Here is a 25,121-nt window from a genome sequence, read left to right on the forward strand (position 1 = left end):
TTTCTGTAAAATTTTACAAATGTACAGCATAGTGCAAAAACGCAGTCTCAGCACATCACCTTCAAGTAAAATTAACAATGTAAAAAGCCAAGGAATACCAGCTTGCTTCTTCACAGGAGCGGCTCTCCAGTACTGTTGCTGGAGGTTCCTCTCTCACCATCAAGCTCCAATCTCATGTTTATAGTAGAGCAAAAAGCCTAAAGAAATGCCCAAGAACCATCCCCAGGGGCTGCTGGCAGCAAGTGCAGTTTGCTGCTCGGCAATCTAAAAAATGCTGCAGCCTGCGATGTCAGACACCCTCCTCGGCTGAGCTGCACCGCTGCCTCCTTCCAAGTAGCTCTCCTAGGATGGTTCATTCATCAACCCCAACTAGACAATCCAGTAGGACACCAAAGCATCTGTCTAACCTCAAGCATGTGATATGTTTCACAAAAATACAAGAAAGCTGCTCAGGAGCTTGAAGTTAAGCACGTGCTTAAATAGCTTATTGGATCAATACATTCAGTGTTAACATTAAGGCAATCTAGAGTGTGGAGGTTCAGAGAAGGATGTAAATCTCGAACAGGGATAACATACACTGTCAGGTGATATGAGACACCAGACAGTTTTAAATTACCTATGAGAAAAGAAGTAAACAGAACACAACTCAACAACTTTTCATCACTGGAAATGACAAAATAAAGTGGCAAATGGGCTGATCTAGGTGAACTTTCTAAGCAGAAATCCATCAAAAAGGAAAACATTGTCCATGATACACTCAAGCACATTATCTAAATACCAGGCCAACGGGCACTGCCTGAATTTTCCCCTAGCCCTGAACACAAAATCAGTGGCTGGAATTAATTCAGAAGCTCTCACAACCTCGCTTCTGCAAAGACTGCTCTGCCAAGGTGGTGACAGAGCTCCCAGCACACAGGAGTTAGCTGGGGAAAAATGTGCTCAAAAGTGAATGTTTCTGAACTAACACATCTGTTCACATACTGATAAATGGATGGAGGAAAGGGCTGTGACAGGAAGGTCCATCTCAAATGTCCTTGTCTTATTGAGGAAAATTTGAGATGCATTCATCTGACTAATTGACTACACTTTGGGGTGGATGCTACTTGACCATTCAAGATGCTCAGAAATATGGTTTAGAACCAAGAATCATCACAGTAATGAAAGGCAGCAGAGCATTTCTTCAACTGATACTGGCACAGCTTAAACCTCCCTGACTAAGCCCTTAGGCCTGAGTTAGCTGAATTTCCTGGGTCTGTCTCACTGCATTTGGGTAGCTTTCCTAAAAAAAAGCAGTGGGGTTGGACTAGATGACCTTTAAAGGTCCCTTCCAACGCAAGCGATTCTATGAATTAGAGGATACTGAGATAAATAATACATTCTCATTAGAACTACGGCATAAAAAACAAAGCTCTGCTTTGTTGAGAAACTCAGTTGTCAGAAACCACATGGAAGAGGAGGATTAATTCAGCCTTTGGAGGCTGGTCTCAGATGCACAAAGGACAGAAGAAAAGTTAGTGGGACATGGTGGACTAACCCTTCTGCCTCTCTTCTACACCGAGCAGCTGAGAGTCCTTCTAAAAAGAGAATCCAATAGATTGAGTTGGTTCATAAGATTTTATACATCAATAAACCAACAGGCACATCTTCATGGGAAACAGAACAAGTCAAGGCCAAGGAAAAAATCATTGGGCTGGACATGGAATACTCAGCCAGCACCAAAACCTGAAGTGCGCTCCCTCAGTCCTCTTTGCACATGGAAAATTGTGTGTGCAGAAGAGTCTATCCCTTTAAATTTTTTTAAGTATGTGATTCCATGCCCTTATATTAGAGAAAATAAATTTTGGGAAAAAAAAAACACACAAAAAAAATAATAATAAAAAAACCCCAAACAACAAACCCTCTCAACTCATTACGGGATGTTTGGGGGTCTGTGGTGGTACGTGGCTCCTGTAGGAACCAGAGACATATTATTGGAGTGGTCACTCAGAAAATGATTTTCTGCACACCCCGAGAGATCTTAATTTTCCTCCTCACCCTAGGAGGATATGGGGAGGTGCAAGAACAACCCATCAAAACCAGAAAATGGATAAAAGAATATTTTTAGAGCATTGGACTGGCATATAGGAGTATTTTCCTATTTAAAAAACAGCATCCAGAAGGGTCAGGCAACTTAGCTAATCTATGTTGCTCCAATAACATCCAACAGTATGCCATTGCAGACACTAGTCAGGATGACTTTATTTTATAAAGTCCCTGATGCACTTTCAAGCTACTCTTTACTTAAATTTCACTAGAAGACTTGAAATTTCTGAAAGCATTAAAAAAAAAATATCTTGCCAAGTTCTCACTCCCCACAGGACCAAGTGCCAGAAGCAGAATTTTGTTTTAAAATTATTATCTTGGGCAAACACAGAAATCCAGGGGCAGGGAGGGTGATGCAACAGCTACTGACCATTTCCATCTATGCAAAAAAGAAAGGGCACGAAAAAACCCCTCTCTTGTGGGTTTCTGAATCCCTTTTGTTTCTTTACATTCAAACCTGTGGATGCTTGGATGGGTGGGAGGGAGACGATGTTTCTTGGAAGCTAAATCACTGGTTGTTGTCAGTTGAAGAGCTCAGGTTTAGTGGGATATCCCCAGGGACACCCGTAGAGGAGAGGTAAGAAGCCATATTTTCAGATGGAACATAAAGCGATGAAATTTCAGGCAGGCTGATGAGGTCATTGCCAAAGATTGACTGACGATCAATGAGGATTTGCTGGGCACTTTCAAGAACGACATCTTTCCCTAGGAATGCAAACAGACAACAGAAATCTCAGTTTCTGGAAGGCAAGTTATAAGGCTTCACATATGAAGAACTGAAAAGTGGCAAATTCCCACTGCAAAAGGAGGTGAGAGGTGTCACTCCAGGCAGAAAATGGCTCGAAACACTTGAGTCAAACTTGGACTCACTCAAAAGCCCATTAACATAAATGAGAATCTCTGCAGGTTGCCAAGCCAGGTTCTGCCTGAATGCGGGGCTGCCTCACAAGGGAAAGAGGGATGACCAAGTGGTTGGAGACATGGAAAAGTGGGTAAGAGCAGTTTCTCCACTGAAGAACTGTCTGTTTCTTCTAATCTTTGCAGAAGACATCTGCCAATTGTCCTAGTATTCCAGCATCACGCCTCTGCACGGACCAGAAAGGTTTTGCAAACAGGGGATGATTCTCTTATGCAACTCAGCCCCAACCTGCTGAATAATTCTCTCCAGCATAGCTGGGCTTTTAAAAACCTTGGGTGCTCATGCAAGACGCTGAGCTTAAGGTGGAGACTGGAAGTCCTTGAACTAGACATAATATATCAAAAGTCTGAGGTGCGGTGAGGTGGCTACAGCACCAAACTAAGGCTCACAAAAGCTTCTCTTTCAGGTCTAGCCCAGCTGAATACATGTGAAAATAATAATATGTCACTATTCCAAGACCAGGAAAACACTTCTAGATTCATATGTAAGGTAAATGACACACTTATCAGAGTGAGTGAGGGGGAGAATATCAGATGGACAGCTCCATTGGGGTCTGGAGAAACTGAGACACAACCTTTGTCTCTGGCTGCTGGCAGCTACCCACTCACCTCTGCAGCAAGGGCCAGGGGAAACAGGACCCTGACAGCTATTACCACCCGTTTCACCTAGATCACCATGTTGCTCTTAGGTGACGATGAACAGGCAGATAAAACAGTGGACACACTGATAGATACGATGTGGACACAAGCAGGAACAGAGGCAGTTCAACTACATTTAAACCTCAGTTTATCGCCCATGCATTTCCCACTGCTCAGTAACTAGCTTAGCAGTCATTGTGGAAACACTGTTGACTGACAATCATGAAGGTAAAATAACAAACGTGTTTTGCTCCTTCAAAGTGGCACATGGTCAGTGCTGGACGTTGCATCTAGCTGCTGACATGTTTAACACCCTAATTCCACCCCTGTTCCTAAGTCTGCAAGAGCTGCTGGTGCTCCTACCTGGGCAGGCGTTGTTAAGCGGTGGGTTGAACGCTTTAGGGGACAGCTCAGTTGCATTCTTCTCCAGATCCACTGTGAGTCGCTGCATCTTGATGCAAAAATATAAACTACAATGTACAATTATACAAAGACAGGGGAGCTTGTTAGAACTAGGCCGTTTCTGAAAAGCAGTGCTTCATCAACACTGCACAACATCCACCAGAAACGCGAGCTGTCCTCCCTGCCCAACTCTCCTCCCAGCCTCGCCTGTACTTTGGTAAAACAACCAGAAGTGTGTGTTCAGGGGCAGATATGCCTGAAGCAGAGGGCTAAGGGAGATTTAATCCCCTATCAGTCCTGGCTAATGTGGTGTGAAGCTCATGTCACATGAGGAGATCACGCTGGTGTCACTGTGGTTGTCCCTGCCCAGCTGTCAGACAGAGCAAACCCGTTGTCCTCAGCCAGCAACAAAGCCGAAAGGAATTTTCTTTCCATTTACCTATGACTGTCTTTAAAATAAAAGTAGCTTTTGCTTGCACAGTGCTTTTAGGTGTGGAGTTGCTGCAGGTATTACTTCCAGGCTTCTCTATGCTCATGATTTTCTGTAGGATGAGCAAGACTACCGATAGGCTTCACCAGTTGCTGGGAAATTCAGTGGCCTCAAGGACTGAGCTATTGAACATTGCAGCCTCCCTCTCTGCCTTTTCTCTCATGTAATCCTTTTAAAAAGAGACCACTCCCTGCTTCCAAGACTTGCTAATATTATCGGTCTCTTCAGAGACTCTCCTTCCTAATACTCAGGAAGTGGAGTTACCTAGTAAATTCAAACTTATTAAATCAAAAACTAAAAGAGAGAGCGATATTATGAAGAAGGCTTACAGACCTCTTGCACCTCATTAGAATAAATTATACTTTGCTTGCATGTCTGTAGAGACGGCAGAACCATCCAAGTCTTTATCCTGCCCTGGCTGGCAGTGAGGGCTCAGAAAATCCAGCCTCCATCAAGCAGGCAAAAAACCCTGCCATGAAACCCACACTTCTTTCACTGTTTATTACATCACCATATGCACTTCAGAAATGTCTGTGTCAATGTCAGTTCCAAACAAATACTGCCAAACTGGATTTCCCCTTGTTTCTTCTCTATGGGCATGCATGAACCTCTATTCTAATTGCATGTGGTTTTACTGCTTCTGAAATGTACAGAGATGGCTGTACTTTATAAAGGCATATTTTGTAAAGGGCTTTGGCACAAAGACACTTTATGAATCTATGGCATTAGTAAGAAGTGGCTTTCACATCAAGAAAAAGTTTGGGCAGGCCAGTTTCAATCAAAGACTCCAGGACATCAATATGTCTCTAAACAAGCTCTGCCTGAGCGTGAGAGACAAGTCGTGAGTGTAAGATAATACTCCCAGCCTGCCCTCAGGAGATGTGTACTTGCTGTGCTTTACCACACTCTCCCCTCTGGCTATAAAATAACACAAGCTCTGCTTCACAATTAAATAATAATAATAATAATAATAATAATAATAATAATAATAATAATAATAATAATAATATCATCATCATCATCATCACCATATCTCAGAAATACACATCTCTTACCGGAGACAGACTGGCTTCCATTTCAGCCAAATTCCACTCACTCAAAGATAAATTAGGATTAAAGACCTGTTGGCAGAAAGATCCAATTAGGGCTCTGGTACCCTCAGCTCCTGCCCTGCCTGTCTGCTGGAGCTGGTGGCTCTGCTGGCAGGGATGACAGAAGGCAACACCAGCCTGTGCCTCGGCTGCTGGGACATGTTACCCGAAGCTCCAGGCAAAGGCCCATGTGTGTGGATGTGTAGCAGAGCCAGAACATCCAGGGATGTTGCGGACACGAGTTCTGATTTGGAGCCTTGCTGCCTGCCAGCGGAGGGACAGCACAGGCACCTGGTGCCACGTTGTAAACCGGGGCAGCTCTTTGTGTCACCACACATGCAAGCCCAGCCCTTTTTTTTGCTGCTCTTCGGTCCTAGGACACTTCCAGATTCATGTGATATTTTAAAAGTGTTCCAAAATGCAGTAGCAGAGGGCAGATTGCTGCTGCATCATTGCCTCAGTGGCAATTTCTTGAGAAGTCTGAGCAATCTTGGAAAAGGAGCTGTTGGTCTGGGGCACAGTTTTATGTTTCATTCTCACTCTTGTGACGTTCAGTTGCACAGAGAGAGAGAAAAGTGCATCAGTACACGAAAACACCTCCTAATGAGAAATAAGAAACAGAAACCAATGGAGCCAGTGATAGAGCAGGCCATTAGAAAAGCTTTCCGTAAAGTCAAAATCAATCACAGACACTTGGGAACTCGCTTTAGGAGAATAAGATTGATTTTCTTTTTTAAAAAACCTTTTTCGTTCCTGTTTATCCGTGTAAGTTTACCATGTGTCTGTATCTGAAGTACCTTCTCAAGGGAGCAGATCTTTGACATACAGGTTACTTTCACTACATACAGTTATTTGATTATTGGCAAAAACCTTTCCTATACTAACTATATGTATGAGGAGAGAGTGAAAAAAGCCACCACTCATTCTGAGAGAAAAGTGACCTGAGAACTGCAGACAGATAAATATCTCAGCAAAGAGAAACTTTGGCATCAGCTACACTTCTCAGAACATGAGGAAGTGGGGCAGATTGTAGAGCTAAATACAATCTAGGAGTATCTAAGATGCAAAATATACAAAAAATAAACTAATCCACCCAAAGTAAGTACAGAACTAGCTAGAGTTGTATTAAACCTATTTTATGCAAATGTGCTAGGTCTCATGATGTTATCTTTACCAAATGTGTCATGTTTTGTGCTCCTAGAAGCTCAAAGATGTATATTTTTCAGAAGAAATATATATAAAAAAATCATCATTTAAAGTCTGAAATCCTGCCAGGTCCTATGAGCAGGTCAAAAGCAGAGCTGTGACTCTGTTTGCAGGGTGTGACAGATAAAGTGTCACACCAGAAGATGCAGAGCGTGGTCTATCTGATTTACAGCCCGCTGGGTACCACACAACCGTTCCCCTCCGCCACCCCCGACACTCACATCCAAGAGGCTGGTGGGCTCCAGGCCATACTGCTGGCTCCTCAGCAGGAGCTGCAGCCCTTCCACGCTCCAGTCGCTGCCCTCCAATGGGTCTGAAATATCTGTTCTGAGGAAACACAAGCAGAAATATTGCCACCAGTAAGCCTTGCATAAATATATAGAGAAAGTAGGACCGAGCAGCCTTCCAATGTGAGGTTTATGCTCTAAATCTCATTTTGACAACCAAGAGCCCCCTGTCAGCCTGAGTTCATGCCATTTCATTTGGACTGATCCCCGAAATACAACCCAGCAGAATGCAGAGGGGACTGGGCTGATGGTAAAAGGAGTGAGACTGCTCCTCTCCTGAGTGATGCATGTGGTTTGGGGATGGACAGTCTATGCGCATCTCCTCAATACCGGGAAAATTAAAGCTTTTCTTAGAGGAGATCCCTCTAGAGAGGCACTTGGTGTCCAGAAAAGGCTGCATCCCTATCCTTGTGGGTCCAAGATGGCTGAATTACTATTAATTAAAGTTTTTTAACGGAGTGACTTGTACCATTTACCAGAGAAATTGAGATAAAGGAGCAGAAGTGAGGCCCTGCTGGGTTTAACCTCCCCAAAAGCTATTAAAAATTCTCTTCAAATCCGGAGTCTTTAAAATCGAATGTTTTTTCTTCTAATAAAATGCTTTAAAGTAGCCAGTAGGTTTCAGAAGGAGGAATTTGGTTCTCTGTAAAGACCCAAGGGGAAAGAGAACCGATAACTCTGCTGAGTGTGAGGTCTTTACCGTGAGTCCTCCTCACATTGCTGCTGTTACCATGAAGAACAAATTGTGCAGTTAACTTTGCTTTCCTGCTGCTGGTGGAGCCTGCTGTACACTCACCCGTGACGCTGGTGCTGGTGCTGGTGGGATTTCAGCCTCACAGCTCCAAAGGCTGCTCATCCAGCTCGTCCCGTGCCTGTGCCTAACGACACTGTGCTAATCCCCCTCACAAGAGGACACCATTCTCGGGGTGACTGTCATAGGCAGGCTACTTGCATGCTCTGGCTTCAGCATGATGACACCTCCATCCATTTGTAACAGACTTGAACACAAGCTCGCAACTCTCCATCCCTCTGAGTGACCCCACTTGTAATTTCATGATTTTAAGGTATGATTTTATAGCCTTTTATAAAGCCTTGCTTTGGACTGCCTAGCATTTTACTGAGCCACTCCAGTTCAAGGAGAGAAGCACAGCAAGGCAGCTACTTTTTGTGGGGTTTCGCTCTTAGTCAGAGATGGGGAAGCTGAGATCTCTTGCAGCATCAGTTCCCCAGTACCTCTCCAGAATGTGGCCCACATGATGGTGCCACAGTGCCTGGCTGCCCTCTGAAGACAGATCTAGCTCTGACTCAGGAAAGTCATCTTGGAAAGGTGGTAGGAGGAGCTGCAGAGGGAGAACAGACTAAAGAGAAAAGTCTATTTGACTTCACAGCAAGCCTGGGCCTGATAAGTGCTTTGGTGTCTTCTCAAATACATGCCCTACTATAGAGTGGAGGTTACAATGATGATAGACTGTCACTTTCACACCATCTGCATGTTAGCACACAAGTGACACCTTAATTCACTGCAGAGAGGCACCACTGACAAATATTTCCTCATGATTATGTAACTGAAGACTCAACAAAACAAACAACGGAGGGCACACAAGCTACTGGAGGTCCAACGCAATCTGGTGGCCTGAAAGTCTGCAGTCATGGATGCTGGTCTAGGCTCCAGCTTTCACTTGGACCTTAGGCAAATCCCTCTCGCTGCAGAAAGCCTCTTCCCATTCCTATGACTCTGATGCACATGGTCTGTCAGGTTTTCCTCTGTTGGATCCTTCAAGCAAGTCATCCACAGACCCTCTACAACTGTGAACTGTCCCCTGGGCTTCAAGGGTCCTCTAAGCAGGTGCCACAGGTGCAGGATGGAGCTCACTGGGCTGCATTAAGTGACTTAAAATTGCTAATAGGAAGAGAGGACCACGAAACATGCATGGCCACAGTTCTCCCTCACTCCCCTCACCTGTCCAGCAGTGCCCTTCTGCCTCTTCTCTCAGGTGGTTGTGAGGTCCCTGGTGAGGTTGCACCACAGCTCCCTTTGCCCTCCAAAACCGACTGAACCATGGCCACTGGCAGCACAGGGGGCTCAGAGCAAGCCCGGCAGCCTGGCAGGGGGACATCAGGCTCAGCGGTGGCTTTCACTCCAGGGCTGACGGGCTCCTCCTTGATCAGCATGAGGCACTTCTCTCTGTATTGGAGACAAGAGTTAGCACCACACACACATCTGCTCCACAAAGTCCCTGTGCTGCTGGGAAGGGCAATAGCACATGGGTTTGCCTCCACTTCCAAACTGCCTCACAGAGTCTTTCCATTCCCCTAGATGGGCAAAAGAAACCAGCAACCTTGTTTTCTTTTCAGCAATCTCCAGAAACATGCTCAGCTGGAGTATCTTCTGTCATTTCATCAGTGACAGCCATAATGAATTTGCCTAATTTGACTGATTTGTAAATATGGAAAATACACTTCCATGTCTTGATCATTCAGGCTTGAGGCAGGTTAAAGGGTCACTAATCTAGAGAGGTTCTCTTGAAAAAATCTCCACCCTAGACACAGGAAGGGGATCAGGGTCAGTAAGACCTTCCCATGCTGGAGTTAGTATTGGACCAGCAAGCACTCTAGAGATCCCAGTGACACAGGTCAGGATCTTGTGGCCCCACAGGATTTGGAACAGAAGCTACCAAGATCTGACAATCCCAGTCAGATGTTTTACTCATTTGGAAGCAGCCATTTGCCTTTTTCCATTGCGAGAGACACTTCACATTATTCCTAGACAGACGTATGAAGTTTTGAACAGCAGCATTTTGTATGTGAAAATCTACTGTGTAGAATTAGAGGAGACTTTGCTGCTCTCAGTGAAACTGCACAACTGGAGCCAAAGTGACAAAGGCACATAGATCAATAGGGCATGGAAACACATACTGAAAGAATATTATCCCCCAACACTTACAGACTAGCTTTGATGCAAGACAACACACGAGCGTGTCACACATACTAGATGGTATGTGACACGACAAAGCCTTCCTCGGCATTCCTTTCAGATCATCTTCTCATTCTTGAATTCTAAACTCTCACCAGAAGCTCACGTTGAATTAGGAAACATCACACTCCTGAACTCATTGGGGCTGTGGCTGGCTCCCACACCCAGCATAGATTAGAGGCCACCAGAGGGCACTCAGTAATTAGTAGAAATAAACAACTTGAAGGTTATTGTTAAAATTTTTCTGCTTTAGAAATGGCTTCTAGTTTTTGTTGTTGTGGTGGTTTTGTTTGTTTGGTTTTGGGTTTCTTTTTGTTTGTTTTTTTAATCTGGAGCTCTTTACATGTTTCTAGCTAATTTTATAGCGATGGTTTCAATGATGATGCAGATTTACAGGCAATGGCTAGAGTATAATTGCCTTGCTTCTATGCATGAGAAACTGTTTCCATGATTCATCTGTCTACTTACTTTCCACTGACATATTTGTAGCTATTCTGCTGCTGGCCCTAAACACACTGCCTGTCTGTGGCAGGAAGAGATAAGCACTGAAATACCTCTGCATTCAGCTCTTAAGTTGCTGGGATCTTTTCACAGAAAAGTTGTCAAACATCGGAAGTTGTTGTGATGCAACCTTTCTGTTCTCATGAGCAGAAAGATGTACAGTTTGATTCTGTTTCTTCTTTGTCAAAACCAAAAGGAAACTTCCTTTCTCTCTCAACAAACCCAAGTGTTAGTATCTCATTATTTGATAAAGGCTGAGGCAGCTGCTGTCTTGAGAACAAAATATAAAGAAATACGGGATACTTCTCAAAGAGGTGAGTGGAAGTTCTCGGCATGAACATTGTGACTTTGTTTTGAAAGTTATGCTGTTACTATTCCTCCCTAATTCTGTAAATCTGACCCACACCACAAACTGGAAAACAATATTCCAGCCCACTATCTCTATAGAGATTTGCAAATCAGACAGAAATTTTGGTAGAATTACAGCTGGAAAAAAACTCTTTTGAAGTTACATGTGTCCACACCCAACTCTCTGTTTTTTAATCAAAAACATGTTTACCTGTCATTTTCAGGAGGGGATTGCATATTTATTATGTTCGATGGTGATGCTTCAGTAACATCAGATATGATGGGTCCGCCAGCAATTGCAGGGCTGTTTAAGCAAGAGGCAGGTTCTGCTGATGGCTAAGAGGAAAGCAAAAATCATGTAGATTTATCCTTCTGAGGACCAGAACAAGTCCAAGGCCCTGTCTGAGACAGTTAAGAGTTTACTCACTGTGCCCTTGAGTCCTCCTTGTATGGAAACCATACTATACCTACTATACAACATTATAATTTCCTCTGGTCTTTCCTCCAGCCACACAGATATGCAGGTGTAAAATAAGCAGCATGACTGAAGTGTCAGCTACTGTAAAGTTTTACCATGCCTGACATTTTGCCTAGTCTGTTTAGCTTCCTCTGAAGAGAAAGATCCAATACAGCCCATCATGGGACTACAGGTCTCTCATGCCAGCTCAAGCATTTTAACTGCATGACATGTCCTGTGCCTGGTGTCTGCTTTGGTGGGTTAGGGTGAGGATCCCCCAGCGACTGCAAAAATCTGGCTTTGCTCAGAAAGATCGTAGTACCTGCTTCTAGAACATAGTTCTTCCTCTCTGCCCTTGGGGTAGAGCCAGGCTGGCGTAACACCACGGAGAGTTTGGGGTGTGGGGTCTGCCCTTCCCTCCCACATGAACACCCCTCCCTGAAACAAGGGAGCTGAAGAAATAAGAGATGTCACTTGGCTTTGCAAGCCTATCATCTGCTTCATTGCTAAACTCTCAGCAAACCATTTATTCTGTAATCGGTATTATTGCTTCAAACGGTTTTCCACCCTGGCCAAAGAAATTCCACAAAGCTCAGAGGCTGGTGTAAACCTACCGACTGTATGAAATAGGGTTCATGGAGGGGGTCTGTAGACAAATGCCGGCTGAACTTGGACACTTGTGGAGCTGAGATGCCATTGTCAAGCATCAGAGGTCTGTGAAGAGAAACAGGTTTGTTTTCCCAGCACATACTCGCTGGTTTCTGGTTGCTCATATAATAAATGTCTCTCAACTAAGGGTTTTTTCCCCTGGGTGCTCTGTTTTTCCTCAGCTGTAAGGTACTGTCTTGTCCAGTGTTATGAAGAAGGAAAGGAAACAACTGTTTTGGAGGAGGTCACCATTAAAAAAGGGCATTAGCCATATAGACAGGGGACAGTCTGGGTTTTCCATATCTTATTTGAAAGATGGAAGTAAAATAACAAATTCAATTCATATTTTGAATTGAACAAATTCAATTCATATCTTCTTCTAATGGCTAGTAGTTTCAAGCTCTAAATTGGATCCTCAGCTTGTTTAACTGGAGGTAGCTGGTCTGAAATTCTTAGTGCAATACTGGGAATCAGCTCCCTCACACTCAGTGCCTCTTTGGCAAAGCTATATCTCCATCCACAGCACTGCATAAAAGGAATCCATGCCATTTGCTAGCTAAGAAATGAAGCTGGGGGAGAGACAAAACAAAGCAAAGCCTAAACTCACTGCATAGAGGCTTTTTAAAAAATTACTGTCAGGCTTTTACAGATGGCCACTGCCAACAAGAAGCAGGTCTGTGTGCTGGGTCCTATAGCAGGAGTGCTTTGTATTTAGTAATGGTTAAAGCCAAGAGAAATTGAAGCCATGAACAAGGACACTGACAAAGAAAAGTAACTTCCTTGAGCAGCCATTCTTGGGAAGTCCATCTCCTTTCTCTGAGGTATGGGGAAGTTTCTGAGTTGCGAAAGGCTACCAGGTAATAGAGGTGGGAAGTGGAAGCAGGTCCATGTCCTCAGCCTGAGCCACAAAGGCAAATTCCTCTTAGTAGCCCCTCTCCACTCTTTAGATCACAAGCACCATAGAACAATAAATACTTGGCTGCTCTCCTGGGAGGCACTAAGCTTCCTAATTCAAGCTCTTCTATTCACTTTCCTTGAAGAACTTATTTATGACTCTAAAGATAGCCCTTAGCTAAAATCTTTGTCCACCTTTCTCTCTGTAAAGCCTGCAGGTTACATGCCACTGAACCAGTGTCGGACACACGCCTCATTCAGTGTCTGTGGGTCAAACTAAAGGTGCCTGCGGGCTGTCTGGGCTCAGCCCTGCTCCCGCTGATGACAGAGAGCAAAACTGGAACCTGTAGGACCAGCAGTGGGGTTCTGCCCTTTACCCTCCCACGCGTTAGTGTTCCCATCTCCCATCACTCCCTGTGTTCCCCAAATAAAGGTCACGAGCTGACACGGTGCTTCTCTAAAGACCACTGAATGGGGCATGTCAGCAGGTCTGACTCGGCAGTTCAGGCCATTCATTTCCCATCACCATGGTGCCCTGGTCCGGTGACCGCCTGCCTGGGCAAGCTGAGCTTGTGCTTTTAGTGAGGGGGCAGCATTATGCACCCGTGAGCATGTGTGCACCACACAAGGGTACTTACAGCTTCCTCTTTATCCCAGTGCTGCTGGGGCTGGATTGGAGCTGGCCAAACAGAAACTGAATCAGCTGTCAGGAGAGATCAAAATCCGGTGTTAATCAGCAGAGTGATTCAGCACTCCCTGCACTCACAGCCGTTCTTATCTCACGCATTCCTCCCTCCCAGCGCCACCCCAAAGCTGGGAGCAGCCATGAAATACAGGAGCCAAAGTGCATGAGGCATCGAAGCCTGAAACAGAATTTAGCTTTCCAAGAATTCAAACGACCTGCCTGGCTTTCAAGAAACACAGCCAGGTGCCTGCTTTGTGCAAGGGCTGCTGGGCGGTCAGCGTTTTCTCTCTCCACCTCTGTGCATGCTAAACTCCAGCTAGCCGTACTAGACTTGGGAGTCTGTCTGTGAAGTGCACAGGCAAACATTCCCAGGCCTGGAGTTAGACAGGCTTTATAAAGTCTGATAAAGGCTTTGCAAGTGAAAGATGCAACCTCCTATAGGGGTGACTCTGGATGGAGGCCTTAGCACTTTCAGTTGAGTTTTTCAGCCCAGTGCAATTCTATGTTGATACACCAGAACACTAAAAACAATACAGGGTGCCTTTGGAGAGGAATCACTTAGCAACATACTCCCAGGTCAGCTTGAGCCTAATGCTCTGTTTTGACCTCCAGACAAAGAGACCATTATTATTATTATATATCACAGCTGTCTCTTACTCATAGCTCAGTGTAACAAAATAGAGTTGCATAAATGCTTCTACAATGAGTGGTGTGGCTGGTCCAGCCTCAAAGCTGGATGAAGGTTTGAAGCCTCATGCGTTTCCATCCAGTCCCGTGACCCTGTGATGCCACGTGTGTGTCAGAACGTGGCTCTCAGGGGGAGTGGGAAATGTGACATGCTCAGTCACATCAGCACCATCTGGGAATCACTGGAGAGGCCTTTTCTAGCATGGTTCATGCTAGATTTTAAGGACGATGGCTTTGCAGTGCTCCTTCAGCTGTAGAAGTTTGTACAGTAACTCTTCAACTATACCAGTAGCACCAGAAAATGTAAGAGTCACTGTAGGTCCCCACTGAGGGAATGACTCACCAATTCTGCTGCCTGCAACTGGCATGATGGCACATGGGGAAGGCTCCTCTCTTGTACGAGGGAAAGAGGAAAGATTTGGGAAGCCCAAAGGCATCAGTACAAACATAACACAGACAATACAGGAAAGTTAGTGAGAGTTGTACTCTCTTTCTCAGAACTTTGGCAGAAAAGTGGTTTCTAATGTCATAGAGAGGACTGATGGAGAAATTAAAATCTTTTGCTCAAGGGCATAATCTCTGCTTTGTTAATGACCACTTTCCGTAGGACACGTAAGAACATCACACAATTTGAAAGACAGGGAAAATAAATGTACTGCGATATCAGAGTGTGGAGAAGACTATGGGACAAGAAAAAAAAAAGTCAGAGGAGAACACACACCATGCAGTACAAGTGAATTTGGAGTCTGTATGACCACTACCTTGTTGATCACTTTCTGTTGCTGCGAGTGGTTCTGCCGAAGAGAAACTACTTCTCGCCAAAGAACTTCATTTTGCCTGAAAGTGAAACAGAAACTTTCTGTGAGCACAGAAACATCCCAACAGCCCATGGTGCTGCTATGATGCACGAAAGACCCAATTGTGCAAAGTCCGTCTTGCTTTGCAGTGCTTGGCACTTTTCAGATGCCCTAACCAAGGTCACACTATTACTTTCCTTGTTTTTCCTTCACTTCAAAAGAACTAAAGACCGAAGCTTGGAGAAGAAACAAATAAATAGAAGCCAAAGTTTATAGGGGAGGATAACAAGAGGACATGTGTGTTTAATTTTAGTGGCACCTTTGGGCCAAACTCAGAAATTCAGCAAGGCCTGATTTGTGACTTTGAATTATCTGGATCACCGAGGCTGTTCTTTCTGCAGGAAGAAAATCCAGCCCCTCCACAAGTGCCCCCAGTGCCCATAGAGACCAGGAGATCCTACAGATACAGATCCTGTGAACTCTGCCTGCTGAAACCTCATGCATACGGTGGTACAAAGGCATGTCTAGGAGTGACTGGAGAAGCTAAAGAGATGCTTCTGCACCTGAATGCCTTGACCTTGGAGGACTGTAATGATTTCATTAAAGGGAGGCACTGATTTCACCCAGCACAGATCTGTGTCCAACTTGCAACTGCAGAAGTTATTTTCTGTCTGCAAATGTAGCACACAGGGAGTTACAGGCTTCCTGGAGCAGCCAGCCCCAGCAGCTGGGATGGGGAGATGCAGAGTTTATTTGCTGTGCTGCCTCCAGACCTGGATGCCAGCCAAGTCCACGCTGAAAAAGCTTTTGCCAGTTAATTTATCTCAAGAATATATGGATGTACCAAAACTGACAGGCCAGCAAAACCTATCATACAGGTGAAATTTATAAATTCTTTTGATTTTTAGTCTTTCTAGTGTGGATTGATGCTAGATCAGGGAAGATAAGGTCCAGGACTTGGAAGGGCAGAGTAGCTGCCCTGATAAAGCAACTTGTACAACAAGAATCTCTGCAGCGAACTTTCTGTACTGGTACCAACAGGATTTTCAGCAAACCAGCTTTCCTTAGTCTGGCAGCTGGCACTGGAGTTATGTCCTAAGGGTTCTTCTCCGGTGTAAATTTCTTATTGTGGTTTCAGCCTGGGATTTCTAATTTGTCTTAGTCTATAAAAAATGTACTATTTTCATCAGCTGAACGCAATTTTGACATTTGAGAAATGGGTGGAGGGAGCAAGCAAAGAAAAAGGGAGAACAAACTAAATGCAAGGCCAAATCATCGATACCAGAGTTCCTTAAAAATTAAATAAGATACAAGCCTAGAAACTCTTTCATTGCAACTGTGCCTGGATGTAATTATTTCATTCATATGTTAAGTGTGGGAGTCATTAAAATTTGAGGGAGGATAAAACATTTATCTGTTGCACATAAGGGGCTGAGTTGCAATAAAGTTTCACAGTATCCGCTGTTCTCTCAAGGCACAGGATGCCAGTGTCCTCTAGTGATGTATGACTATCAGCTTTCATTATAAAAGAAGGTTTTAGGTCTTATTGCTTAAAAAGCACTTGAAAAATATAAGTTCTCTATGAGGATTACAATTCTGGAGGCAAATAGAAACCTCTCCAAGTACATGATTAATAAAGCCGTACTCATTTATTAATTTCCCAGTGACCATGTCTGACTCAGAAAATCCCAGGGTCTCAGACAGCTGGAGGTCAGGCAGCCACATGCAAGAACATTGCAAATGCTTGTTTTGCTCTTATACAACAATTTTGGCCACATCAGAAGACCCAGTCTTCAGAGAGATGGCCTAAACACTACAGCAGTTCTTGCGTTCTTATAGACTTTAGGCCAATCTTTTTTTTTTAATAGTTGTAGTGGGCACACCACATTTCTGCCATGGACTCCTCTAGGTATGAGATTTATGTCTTTACCATCATTTCTATCTGGAGGGAATACAGTTATTTGAGTTAAGTTCCCAGGTTAAACAGCTATTTCTTGCACAACCTCCGCTGTGCTTTCCTCATCTGTAAATGGAAAACATACAGAGTGTTTCAAAAAGATGGACCCAATTTGAAATCACTATAGCTTTGAAATTGGGTCCATCTTTGTGAAACACCCTGTAGGTTAAGATAATATGTCTCCCTTTCACAGAAGACAGAGAGGCTGAGCACTAATTTTTATTTTGTAGATCGTCACGTCTGCATAGAAATCTTACATGTTATTGTCTCAACAGATCTAGTCCCCATGATAAGTCCCTGGCTCAGCACGTGCTCCCTGGAAGGAAGGTGTGTAACACTCCTTCTTTCAAGCATTCCCCCAAGATCAACAGCTCTCAAGAAGCAAACGTCCGTAAGAAGCAGCCTGAGTAGAATTCAACTCACTGCTTCATGTCCTGCACTTGACACTCCATGTTCTCCTGCTGACTTCTCAGTATCTGTACCTCGTATAGCAACCTGCTGAGGTCCTCCTGGCGCATCTTGGTCTCCTCACTTTTCACCACTGACACCTGAGGAGGAAAAATCAAAGGTGTATTTTGCTGAAGCAAGAAGGGCCATGGACAGACAGTGTCATTGCTGTGGTTCAGGAGCAGGAATTCCACCAGCTGGGCTCTGATGTGCTGAAATGCTAGACAAGAGATGTGTAGTACAAGAGTCTGAAATATCCTTAGGGTATTATTGCAAAGGCCAAAGGGATAAAGTAGAGCAAAGAGCAGGACAAATCCTTTCATACAGAGGGTCTGCTGGCAGCAGAACATTCTCTGCCAGAGTGGGGCTTATTTCAAATCAGCTCGGGGGAAAAAAAAGTTATTTGGAGTACCTGGGGAAATGGAACTAACTTGTTTGATACAAGCTTTCTATTTTAACTACAAAGAGACCAATTCCAGCCTTGTGCTTTTCAGGGATGAGCCTGAGGTAGTGCTTCAAATTGATATATTATACCTGGATTTTCAGAAGACTTTCACTGAAGTCCCTTTTCTGAATTTGCCATGCTAATTCAGTAAGAGAACAGCCCTTTTTGGGCATCAATAACAGCTTAAAAGGCAGAAATGAGAGGGCAGGAATAGGTTACCTCTTCTCTAATAAGAGATGACTGTTGGGAGACCCAGTAGGAGTTATGCTGTACTTATCTAGAAAAGCAGGTAAGGATTCAAAAGCAGAGCGGTGCAAAGCCAGCCCAGCCATGCAGCACTACGTGAAGGTCTCATGACACTGAGCAACAGAGCGAAAAAAACACAGACAAAACTGATGAAAGCCAAGCCCTGCACACCGAGGACCATCCCCTCCAACCACACATTTATACGGAGAGGACAGAAACCAGACCAGAGAGCGACCTTGGAGTTATGCTGAGCAGTGTATAGCACAGCGGCCCGTGATCTGAAAGCAAACAAGCATTTTGGGGGTGATCAAAAGAGGTAGAAACTGTGGTAGAAACCCTCACAATCACCACAGGGTGTTGTTCTGGACAATCTTCCCCTAAAAAGAGATATGGGAGGGTTAGGAAGGCACAGGGCAGAGAGCCACAGCAACAAGGCTCCTGCTCAGGAGGAGATGAGGCATTTCCCGCTCCAGATGTCTGAGGGACAGGGAACAAGTGTCCACGGCTCCTCTGCTGGCAGAAGGCCAGGGAGAAACAAATTAAATAAAGAGAAAGCAGGCTTAAAGGAAACCAAGGGAGCCACATCTCCACACAGACCATTTGTTCAATTGTGGGACATATTGTGGAGTGACGTTTTGAAAAAGCACCACACAGCCTCTCCACACCGGTAGTGTGGAACCTTCTGGAACAGAGGCTGCTGCGCCTCAGCCTTCCCGCCCGGGGGGACCTGGCCGATGTGTGCCCCCCTGCCCCCCTCACCTTCCTCTTGATGTGCTCCAGGAGGTGCTCGTGGCCCTGCAGAAAGCAGAGGTGCTGGAACTCAGTGTCGTCCCGCTCGGGCTTGACCAAGCCCCCCTGCTCGATGTTCACCACCTTCCTGAAGCCATCTGCGTGAAGAGGGCACGGGTGAAGGGCTGACAGCCTAACTCCTTGCCTCCCACCCCCATCACTTTTGAAGACATTTCTGTTCACTCCCCCCACCTTTTGAGTCGCTCCAGTGCTCAAGGCACAGACATATCCCCTCCCCATGGCTGGGCATATTTTTAGGCCATATCTACACGAAATCCAGCACAAGGGAGAGCCATCTGCATCCCACTGGCCCACAACATGAAAGCCCCGCCATCAGTCCCTTGGGCATGTCAGTCTGTCTGCAAGGAGCTGAAACATCTGCTCTTGAGAAATCTCTTGTGTGATTTGCAAGCCAAAGGGATTCAGGGGAAGGTTTTTCAAAGGCACAAACCAGCATCAGGTACCACTTTTGGAAAAAAATAAACAGGTCACATGCACATTTGCAAATCTACTTTGAGTACTTCTCTGAAGTCCAAGAAAGGTTCCTAAATGGTATCTAAAGACTGGCCTAAAATTTACAATAGTGATACTGCATGGTTAAATAGCAAAGTTAAAACTTTACTGAGGAACTTTGTGAATTGGTCATTAAAAACTTCCAGAGACTACCAGAAAAGAACCATATTTAATACAGTTGTGTCTAGATGTGGCTAAAAACTACACCTAAACATCCATGAGGAGGTGAAAATGTCTGAAAATCAAGGCAAGGTTTGCAGGGAGAAGTACTGTCCATGAGTTCAGTGGTAGGGCTGGTGAGGTGGATAAGCTCTGGGCATGCCACCCTCAAAAGCAGCTGTTTCTGAGGGTGGTGTCACAGTATCAGGCTGCTGGAATGAGCTCCATATAGAATAAAATGGACAAGAAATAATAATAAGTCATCAAATTGATGTAAGAGAAGCAGAATACCTGGTAGCTGAAATTTATCTCACATCTTGCAATGTAATCTCACAGAAATGTCATGCTGGATTCTAAGATCAATGCAGGTATATCACTCCCCTGGGATGTCAGAGGCACATACTCTTTGGCAAAATCAGTAATGCCACAATAACACAGATATGTGAGATCTCAGCTTTTCTATCCGCAGTTCTCTTCCATGCCTCCTGTCCCACCCACATGTTCTGTCGCTCCCCCCGTGTCTGTAGGACCCCCATGGCCTCAGTGCTGGAGGTTGAACTTACACATGTTCAGCTGCCGGACAAAACTGGCCATGTTGTTGTGTTTGAAGTACTTGGGCAGCACCTCTTTGGCAAAGCGTCCTTGGTCAAACACATGGAAGCTGGTGCCATTCTGCAAAGGAGACATGGACAGAGGTGAAGTCAGAGGAGCATCCATGACCACGAGAGGGGCCCAGGAGGAGGTGATTCCTTTGAGTCCTACAGTGAGAGAAGTCATGCTCTCTGAATTGTCACCTTGAAACTGAAAGAGTGACAACAGCCTTCAATGATGGATGTGCTCCTTTCCGTTCTTGGACAGTCCCCTGTGACTACAATTCTGAACTTTTTCTACTGAGCTTTGCCATTGCTTAGTTGAGAGCCTTAGATGTGAGAAAGAAACTGCAGACGTTTGCATCAAAATAGCTGGTAGCCTGTGATCATCCCCACTTGCATGGACCTCAAAAAAAGACACTGGTGTCTGAAGAAAGTTTCAGAAAGTGGGAATTGCCATTATAACCTCCTGATATGCTTGCATAGGTCTAATACCAACCCATCTGCTCCAGAGCACAGCAGTCCCAGAGAGAGTGCTGTCTGGAGGTACAGCACAAGAAACACAGCAAGACAAGAAAGCAAATAATCTCTGAAGACACCACACTGATCCAGAAGCTCTATGTACCTTCTCTTGATTATTTTTGTGAAGTACACAGCCACAAAGGCAACCTGCAAAATGTTAACAGCCATGCTTTACAGTCCAAGATAGTAACATGCATGTTAAGCAGATAAAATAACAGTTTGTGGGGTTGCATTGCCAGGATTTGTGGTTGCAAAGCAACGCAAACTGCTGGGGATGGCTGGCAGAGACAGACGCACTGCAGGGCCATGCTGTCCCTGCCTGGCCTTCTACAATACCTGCTGGCAGTTGAGCTGGTACAGAGCGGTCCTGTGAGACACAATGCACTGATGCTGCCTTGAAACATTTTGCAAACAGCAATTCATGCAACCTTTTTAAGAGACAGAAGAATTGTCAATTGGTTTTCATCTGTAATCAACACTGAGGAACAATATTTTCTGAATCCCCAACCTCAATAGCCTCAGTGTCTGCAGGATATGGGGACTGGGGGACCACCTTAAATCCTCTCTCTGCTCTGGATGGGGGTGACAGCACATTTGGAGGAATGAAGAATCACGATTTCAGACAAGGTGTTTGAGGTACACATGGCATTTTTGTAAACTTGTTCACTGCTGCAAACACTGAACATGACTTTTGCCTTGACAGTGCACTTTGACCATCACCAGGGTTTTTCCTACCGTTCTTAGCCCCATGCAGCAGGAGCACAGGCTGATGAAGCCCTTAAACAGGTTCACTAATAACCCGTTTGCTGGAATTATGCTCACAGACTGAGCTTGCAGACCTGACAGCAGGGACCAGCGTTTCCTAATACTGCAAAGGCTGCCCTGGGGACAGAGCTGGTTTATCCTGTTTCCCTTGTGCTTCTGCCCACTCGCTCTCTCTGGGATACAGCTGTGTGCTCCAGGCTGGGCAGGCTGATGTACAATGAGAAACACAAGGGTTTTGTGTACCTGAGAATCTCCTTACGGCCTCTCTTTAGAGGTCATTCCTTTGAATTCAGAGCTGCAGTGTTCTTAGAAACTTGTGCACCCTAAAGTGTCCCTACAGACACAAGAGACTTCAGAGTTACTGTGTACACCAAGGAACCATGCATGTGCCAGCTTGTTCCCAGGCAGCAGCTGTGCCTTGCTTCTCGTATATCGTGGGAGCACAAGCTGCGAGACACTTCTCTGCCCAAGGCAAAACCACTTCTGCAGCATATCAGCGTTGTCAGATGCTTTTCTGAACTGTTTTTGACAGACCAAAGACAGCAGACATTCTGTGCCCAGCCCAGGCAAGCTACTCCAGGAATTTGCTAGGAGATCTTCCTAACTGCATCTTCCATTTCAAAAATTCATTTAATTACTTCTTGTCCAATCTACCATGAACACAGATGGCAAACCTCTCATTTCCACCTTAGCATAGCCTCCATTATATCATCTCACAGAATCACTTTGGTCGGAACAGACCCTCAAGATCGTTGAGTCCAACTGTTAACCCAACACCGTCACTAAACCATGTCCTTAAGAACCTCAACTATGCATCTTCCAAACACCTTCAGGGATGGTGATTAAATCACTTTCCTGGGCAGCCTGTTACAATGCCTGACAGCCTTTTCTATAAAGAAATTTTTCCTAACATCCAATCTAAACCTCCTCTGGTGCAATTCAAGGCACATATATAAACTATTACCACATTTCCTCTCCATCTCTTCTGCTTCATGCTAAGAAAGAATTCATAGGTCCTTATAGGTCCTGTTTTCTAAGAGTTCCGATTATGTTCAGAAATCTTAGGTATGCAGACAATTTCTCAGCTCGAACAACCCTGATAGATAGAAGAGGAAGAACATGGGAACATGCAACATGGGAAACTTAAGACATCTAAAAGCCTTACCTAAACCTCACATGAATGTAGCTGTAGCCTACGTTAGGTTGCAGGAAAGCAGAGCATAGTGGTGGTGGTCAGTCAAAAATAACAATGTTAGAAGTGTAACAGAGAGGGGACTATTTATACCTATTAAAAAGTCCCTCCTAGTTTGAAAGTCCTTATTTAAAATACAGGATACTGAAACTTGGTAGTTCTCAAAGTTATGGCCATGTACTACCAACATCTGAAAGCAACCATTGCCTTGGATAACAACGCAGCTCAAACCTCGTCTCAGGTTTGGAATGAAAACTCTACTGGACACAAACATATGACAGAAAGACTACTTTAGGCTTTTTTTTTTTTTTCTTAAACTTGCTTTTGTTATCGATTCTGGATTTTGGAGAACAAGTTTACGCACACAACTCACCTGGTAGCTCCCTGCTGAAGACGAATCACATTTGCCGGGCGTATTAATCAGGTCAAAAGCACAGCATGGTATCAAAATGTTGTACAAGGGAGACATTTTAATTCTCTGATTGCACTCAGTATATTAACACCTCAGTGACAAATATGAAGCCAAAGCAAAGCAATCTATCCCTATGAAGCTGTACAGACAATACAGACACACATCACCGTGATCATCACACAGATTAGTTGAAACATCAAGTAAAACTTTTCAAAAATAGGGAGTGATTTAGGGCACCAGTCTGAGATCTGTTCAAACTATAGATTTCAGCCTGAGATCTGAATGCTGTGTAGCTACTGACTTCTCCCAAGGCATTTGTGAAAGGCTGCTGAGAAACACATGTGAAATCATACAAACAGCAGTGGAATTTAAGGGTTTTGCACCTTTTCTAGAAAATTTTAGGAAACTGCAGACTGAAGCAACATGAAAAACTTCTCTCTCTTAGTCTGGATTGTTAGAAGAGCCAATATTAGACATCCTCTAGGATGCTTCAAGTGAAATGTGTAAATACTATTATTAAAATATTCCCAAACCAGTTGTATCTTTGAAACAGAAAAGCCACAACATTGCAAGTAAATAATGTAAAGTATATCCCAAAGACCTCCTAGTGAACTACCAGTCCTCTCACTCTCCCAGTCAGCTGGCCAGCACTTGCAAAGCAAAGTGCAAAGCTGTTTTATCACTTGGGCCTCGCACCTCGGTTTCTCCTGGTCCCAGGCAGTCGGTGACACCCGATATTTGCTGTACTCACAGTGCTCCAGCAGATGAGATGGTTCGTTTCAGGATCTTCCACCAGCGTCCAGAGTTTGGTTAGGAAGGCTGGCACATTGCTGGAGTACCCATCCATCACCAGAGAGCTGGGGGAATCCTGCATGGTTTTTCAGTGTCCCAGCTTCTCTAACCCCATCACTCTCGGCGTGCCTGCCTCCCTGCACGCGCCTGCATCCCGCACAGAATGAATCACCCAATTTTATCCCGGGGCCAGTGGAAAAGTAGGTTCCCAGGGAGTCACATCAGCAGTGCTGCTCGCACTCTTCAAAACTCAGCACAATGCGATCGCATCACCAGCCCCGGAGAACAATACACAGAATGAAAATGCACCGCAGCCGATCTCGCAGAGCTGTGAATAAATGCGCAGCGTCATGCAAAGGGAACACGTGCTGTGCACCTTAGGCTGGGAGGTTTGCACGTCACCGCAGTGAACCCGCCTGCCCAGCGCCTGTGGGACACCCAGGTGCAGCAATGCCAGGTTTGCGAAGGCACCCGAACTGTTATTTTTGAATTTTCTTGTCCTAAACATTGGCTGGTGCAGATGAACAAGGTTCGGCCAGCCCTCAGGGCTGCACATCTTTGACAAGATTTTGAAAAGTCCAAATTTTAAGTTGCTTTGGCTACAGATCCCATGTTATTTGTCAAGAGAAATGATTGGGCTCTTAGGTAAGAAGAGAAGGTGATGAAAACAGCTACACATAGAGTCTAGATTACAATATGCTTTATTATTATTATTATTATTATAAATGCTTTTGATAGCTCTAAGTAGGTGCTTGCAGTGTATCTTTATGCCAGAATTATTTCAACTCAGAAACCACTCTTCAAATAACATCCACCAAAACCTTTGGTACAACAGACCAACACACACATATTCTAATGCAGATGCAAGGTAACTTGCATGTGAATGCAGGTATCAGATGCAAAAACTGTTAACTCTCCTGATTCTCCTAAGAAATACTAACCATGAAATGAAAGCAACAGTCTTTGCAAAAGGCATTCAAATGATGACCTGGAAATCTGCATTCCTGAGCAACAGAAAGACAAGATGGACGTGGGAAGTTTCAGGCCATGTACCTTTTATTACTACCTTGTCAATGTTTTTCCTTAAGTGCTTTTTCTCCTGCTTGTATTTACTAAGAAAATTCAGCTCCTGGAATATCCTTCCAAGCTGGAAGCTACTTGACAACTGGATAATGGGTGAGCTCAC

The 25,121-nt window shown here is 44.6% G+C and overlaps 1 protein-coding gene across 1 annotated transcript; it reads right to left on the reverse strand.

The window, feature by feature from the left end:
* Window positions 1-2,590: 2,590 nt before the first annotated feature.
* Window positions 2,591-24,017, reverse strand: HSF4 (heat shock transcription factor 4; the record flags this gene model as incomplete). Its single annotated transcript, XM_080352238.1, has 13 exons — window positions 2,591-2,787; window positions 4,003-4,090; window positions 5,587-5,652; window positions 7,050-7,155; window positions 9,076-9,300; window positions 11,150-11,274; window positions 12,010-12,109; window positions 13,576-13,640; window positions 15,071-15,146; window positions 17,487-17,611; window positions 18,961-19,088; window positions 20,226-20,334; window positions 23,895-24,017. 13 exons carry the CDS (start codon window positions 24,015-24,017, stop codon window positions 2,591-2,593), a joined length of 1,533 nt encoding a protein of 510 aa, XP_080208364.1.
* Between the last annotated feature and the right edge of the window lie 1,104 nt (window positions 24,018-25,121).

Source organism: Nesoenas mayeri, assembly GCF_963082525.1.
Source record: "Nesoenas mayeri genome assembly, chromosome: 12".
In the NCBI taxonomy this organism is placed as follows: domain Eukaryota; kingdom Metazoa; phylum Chordata; class Aves; order Columbiformes; family Columbidae; genus Nesoenas; species Nesoenas mayeri.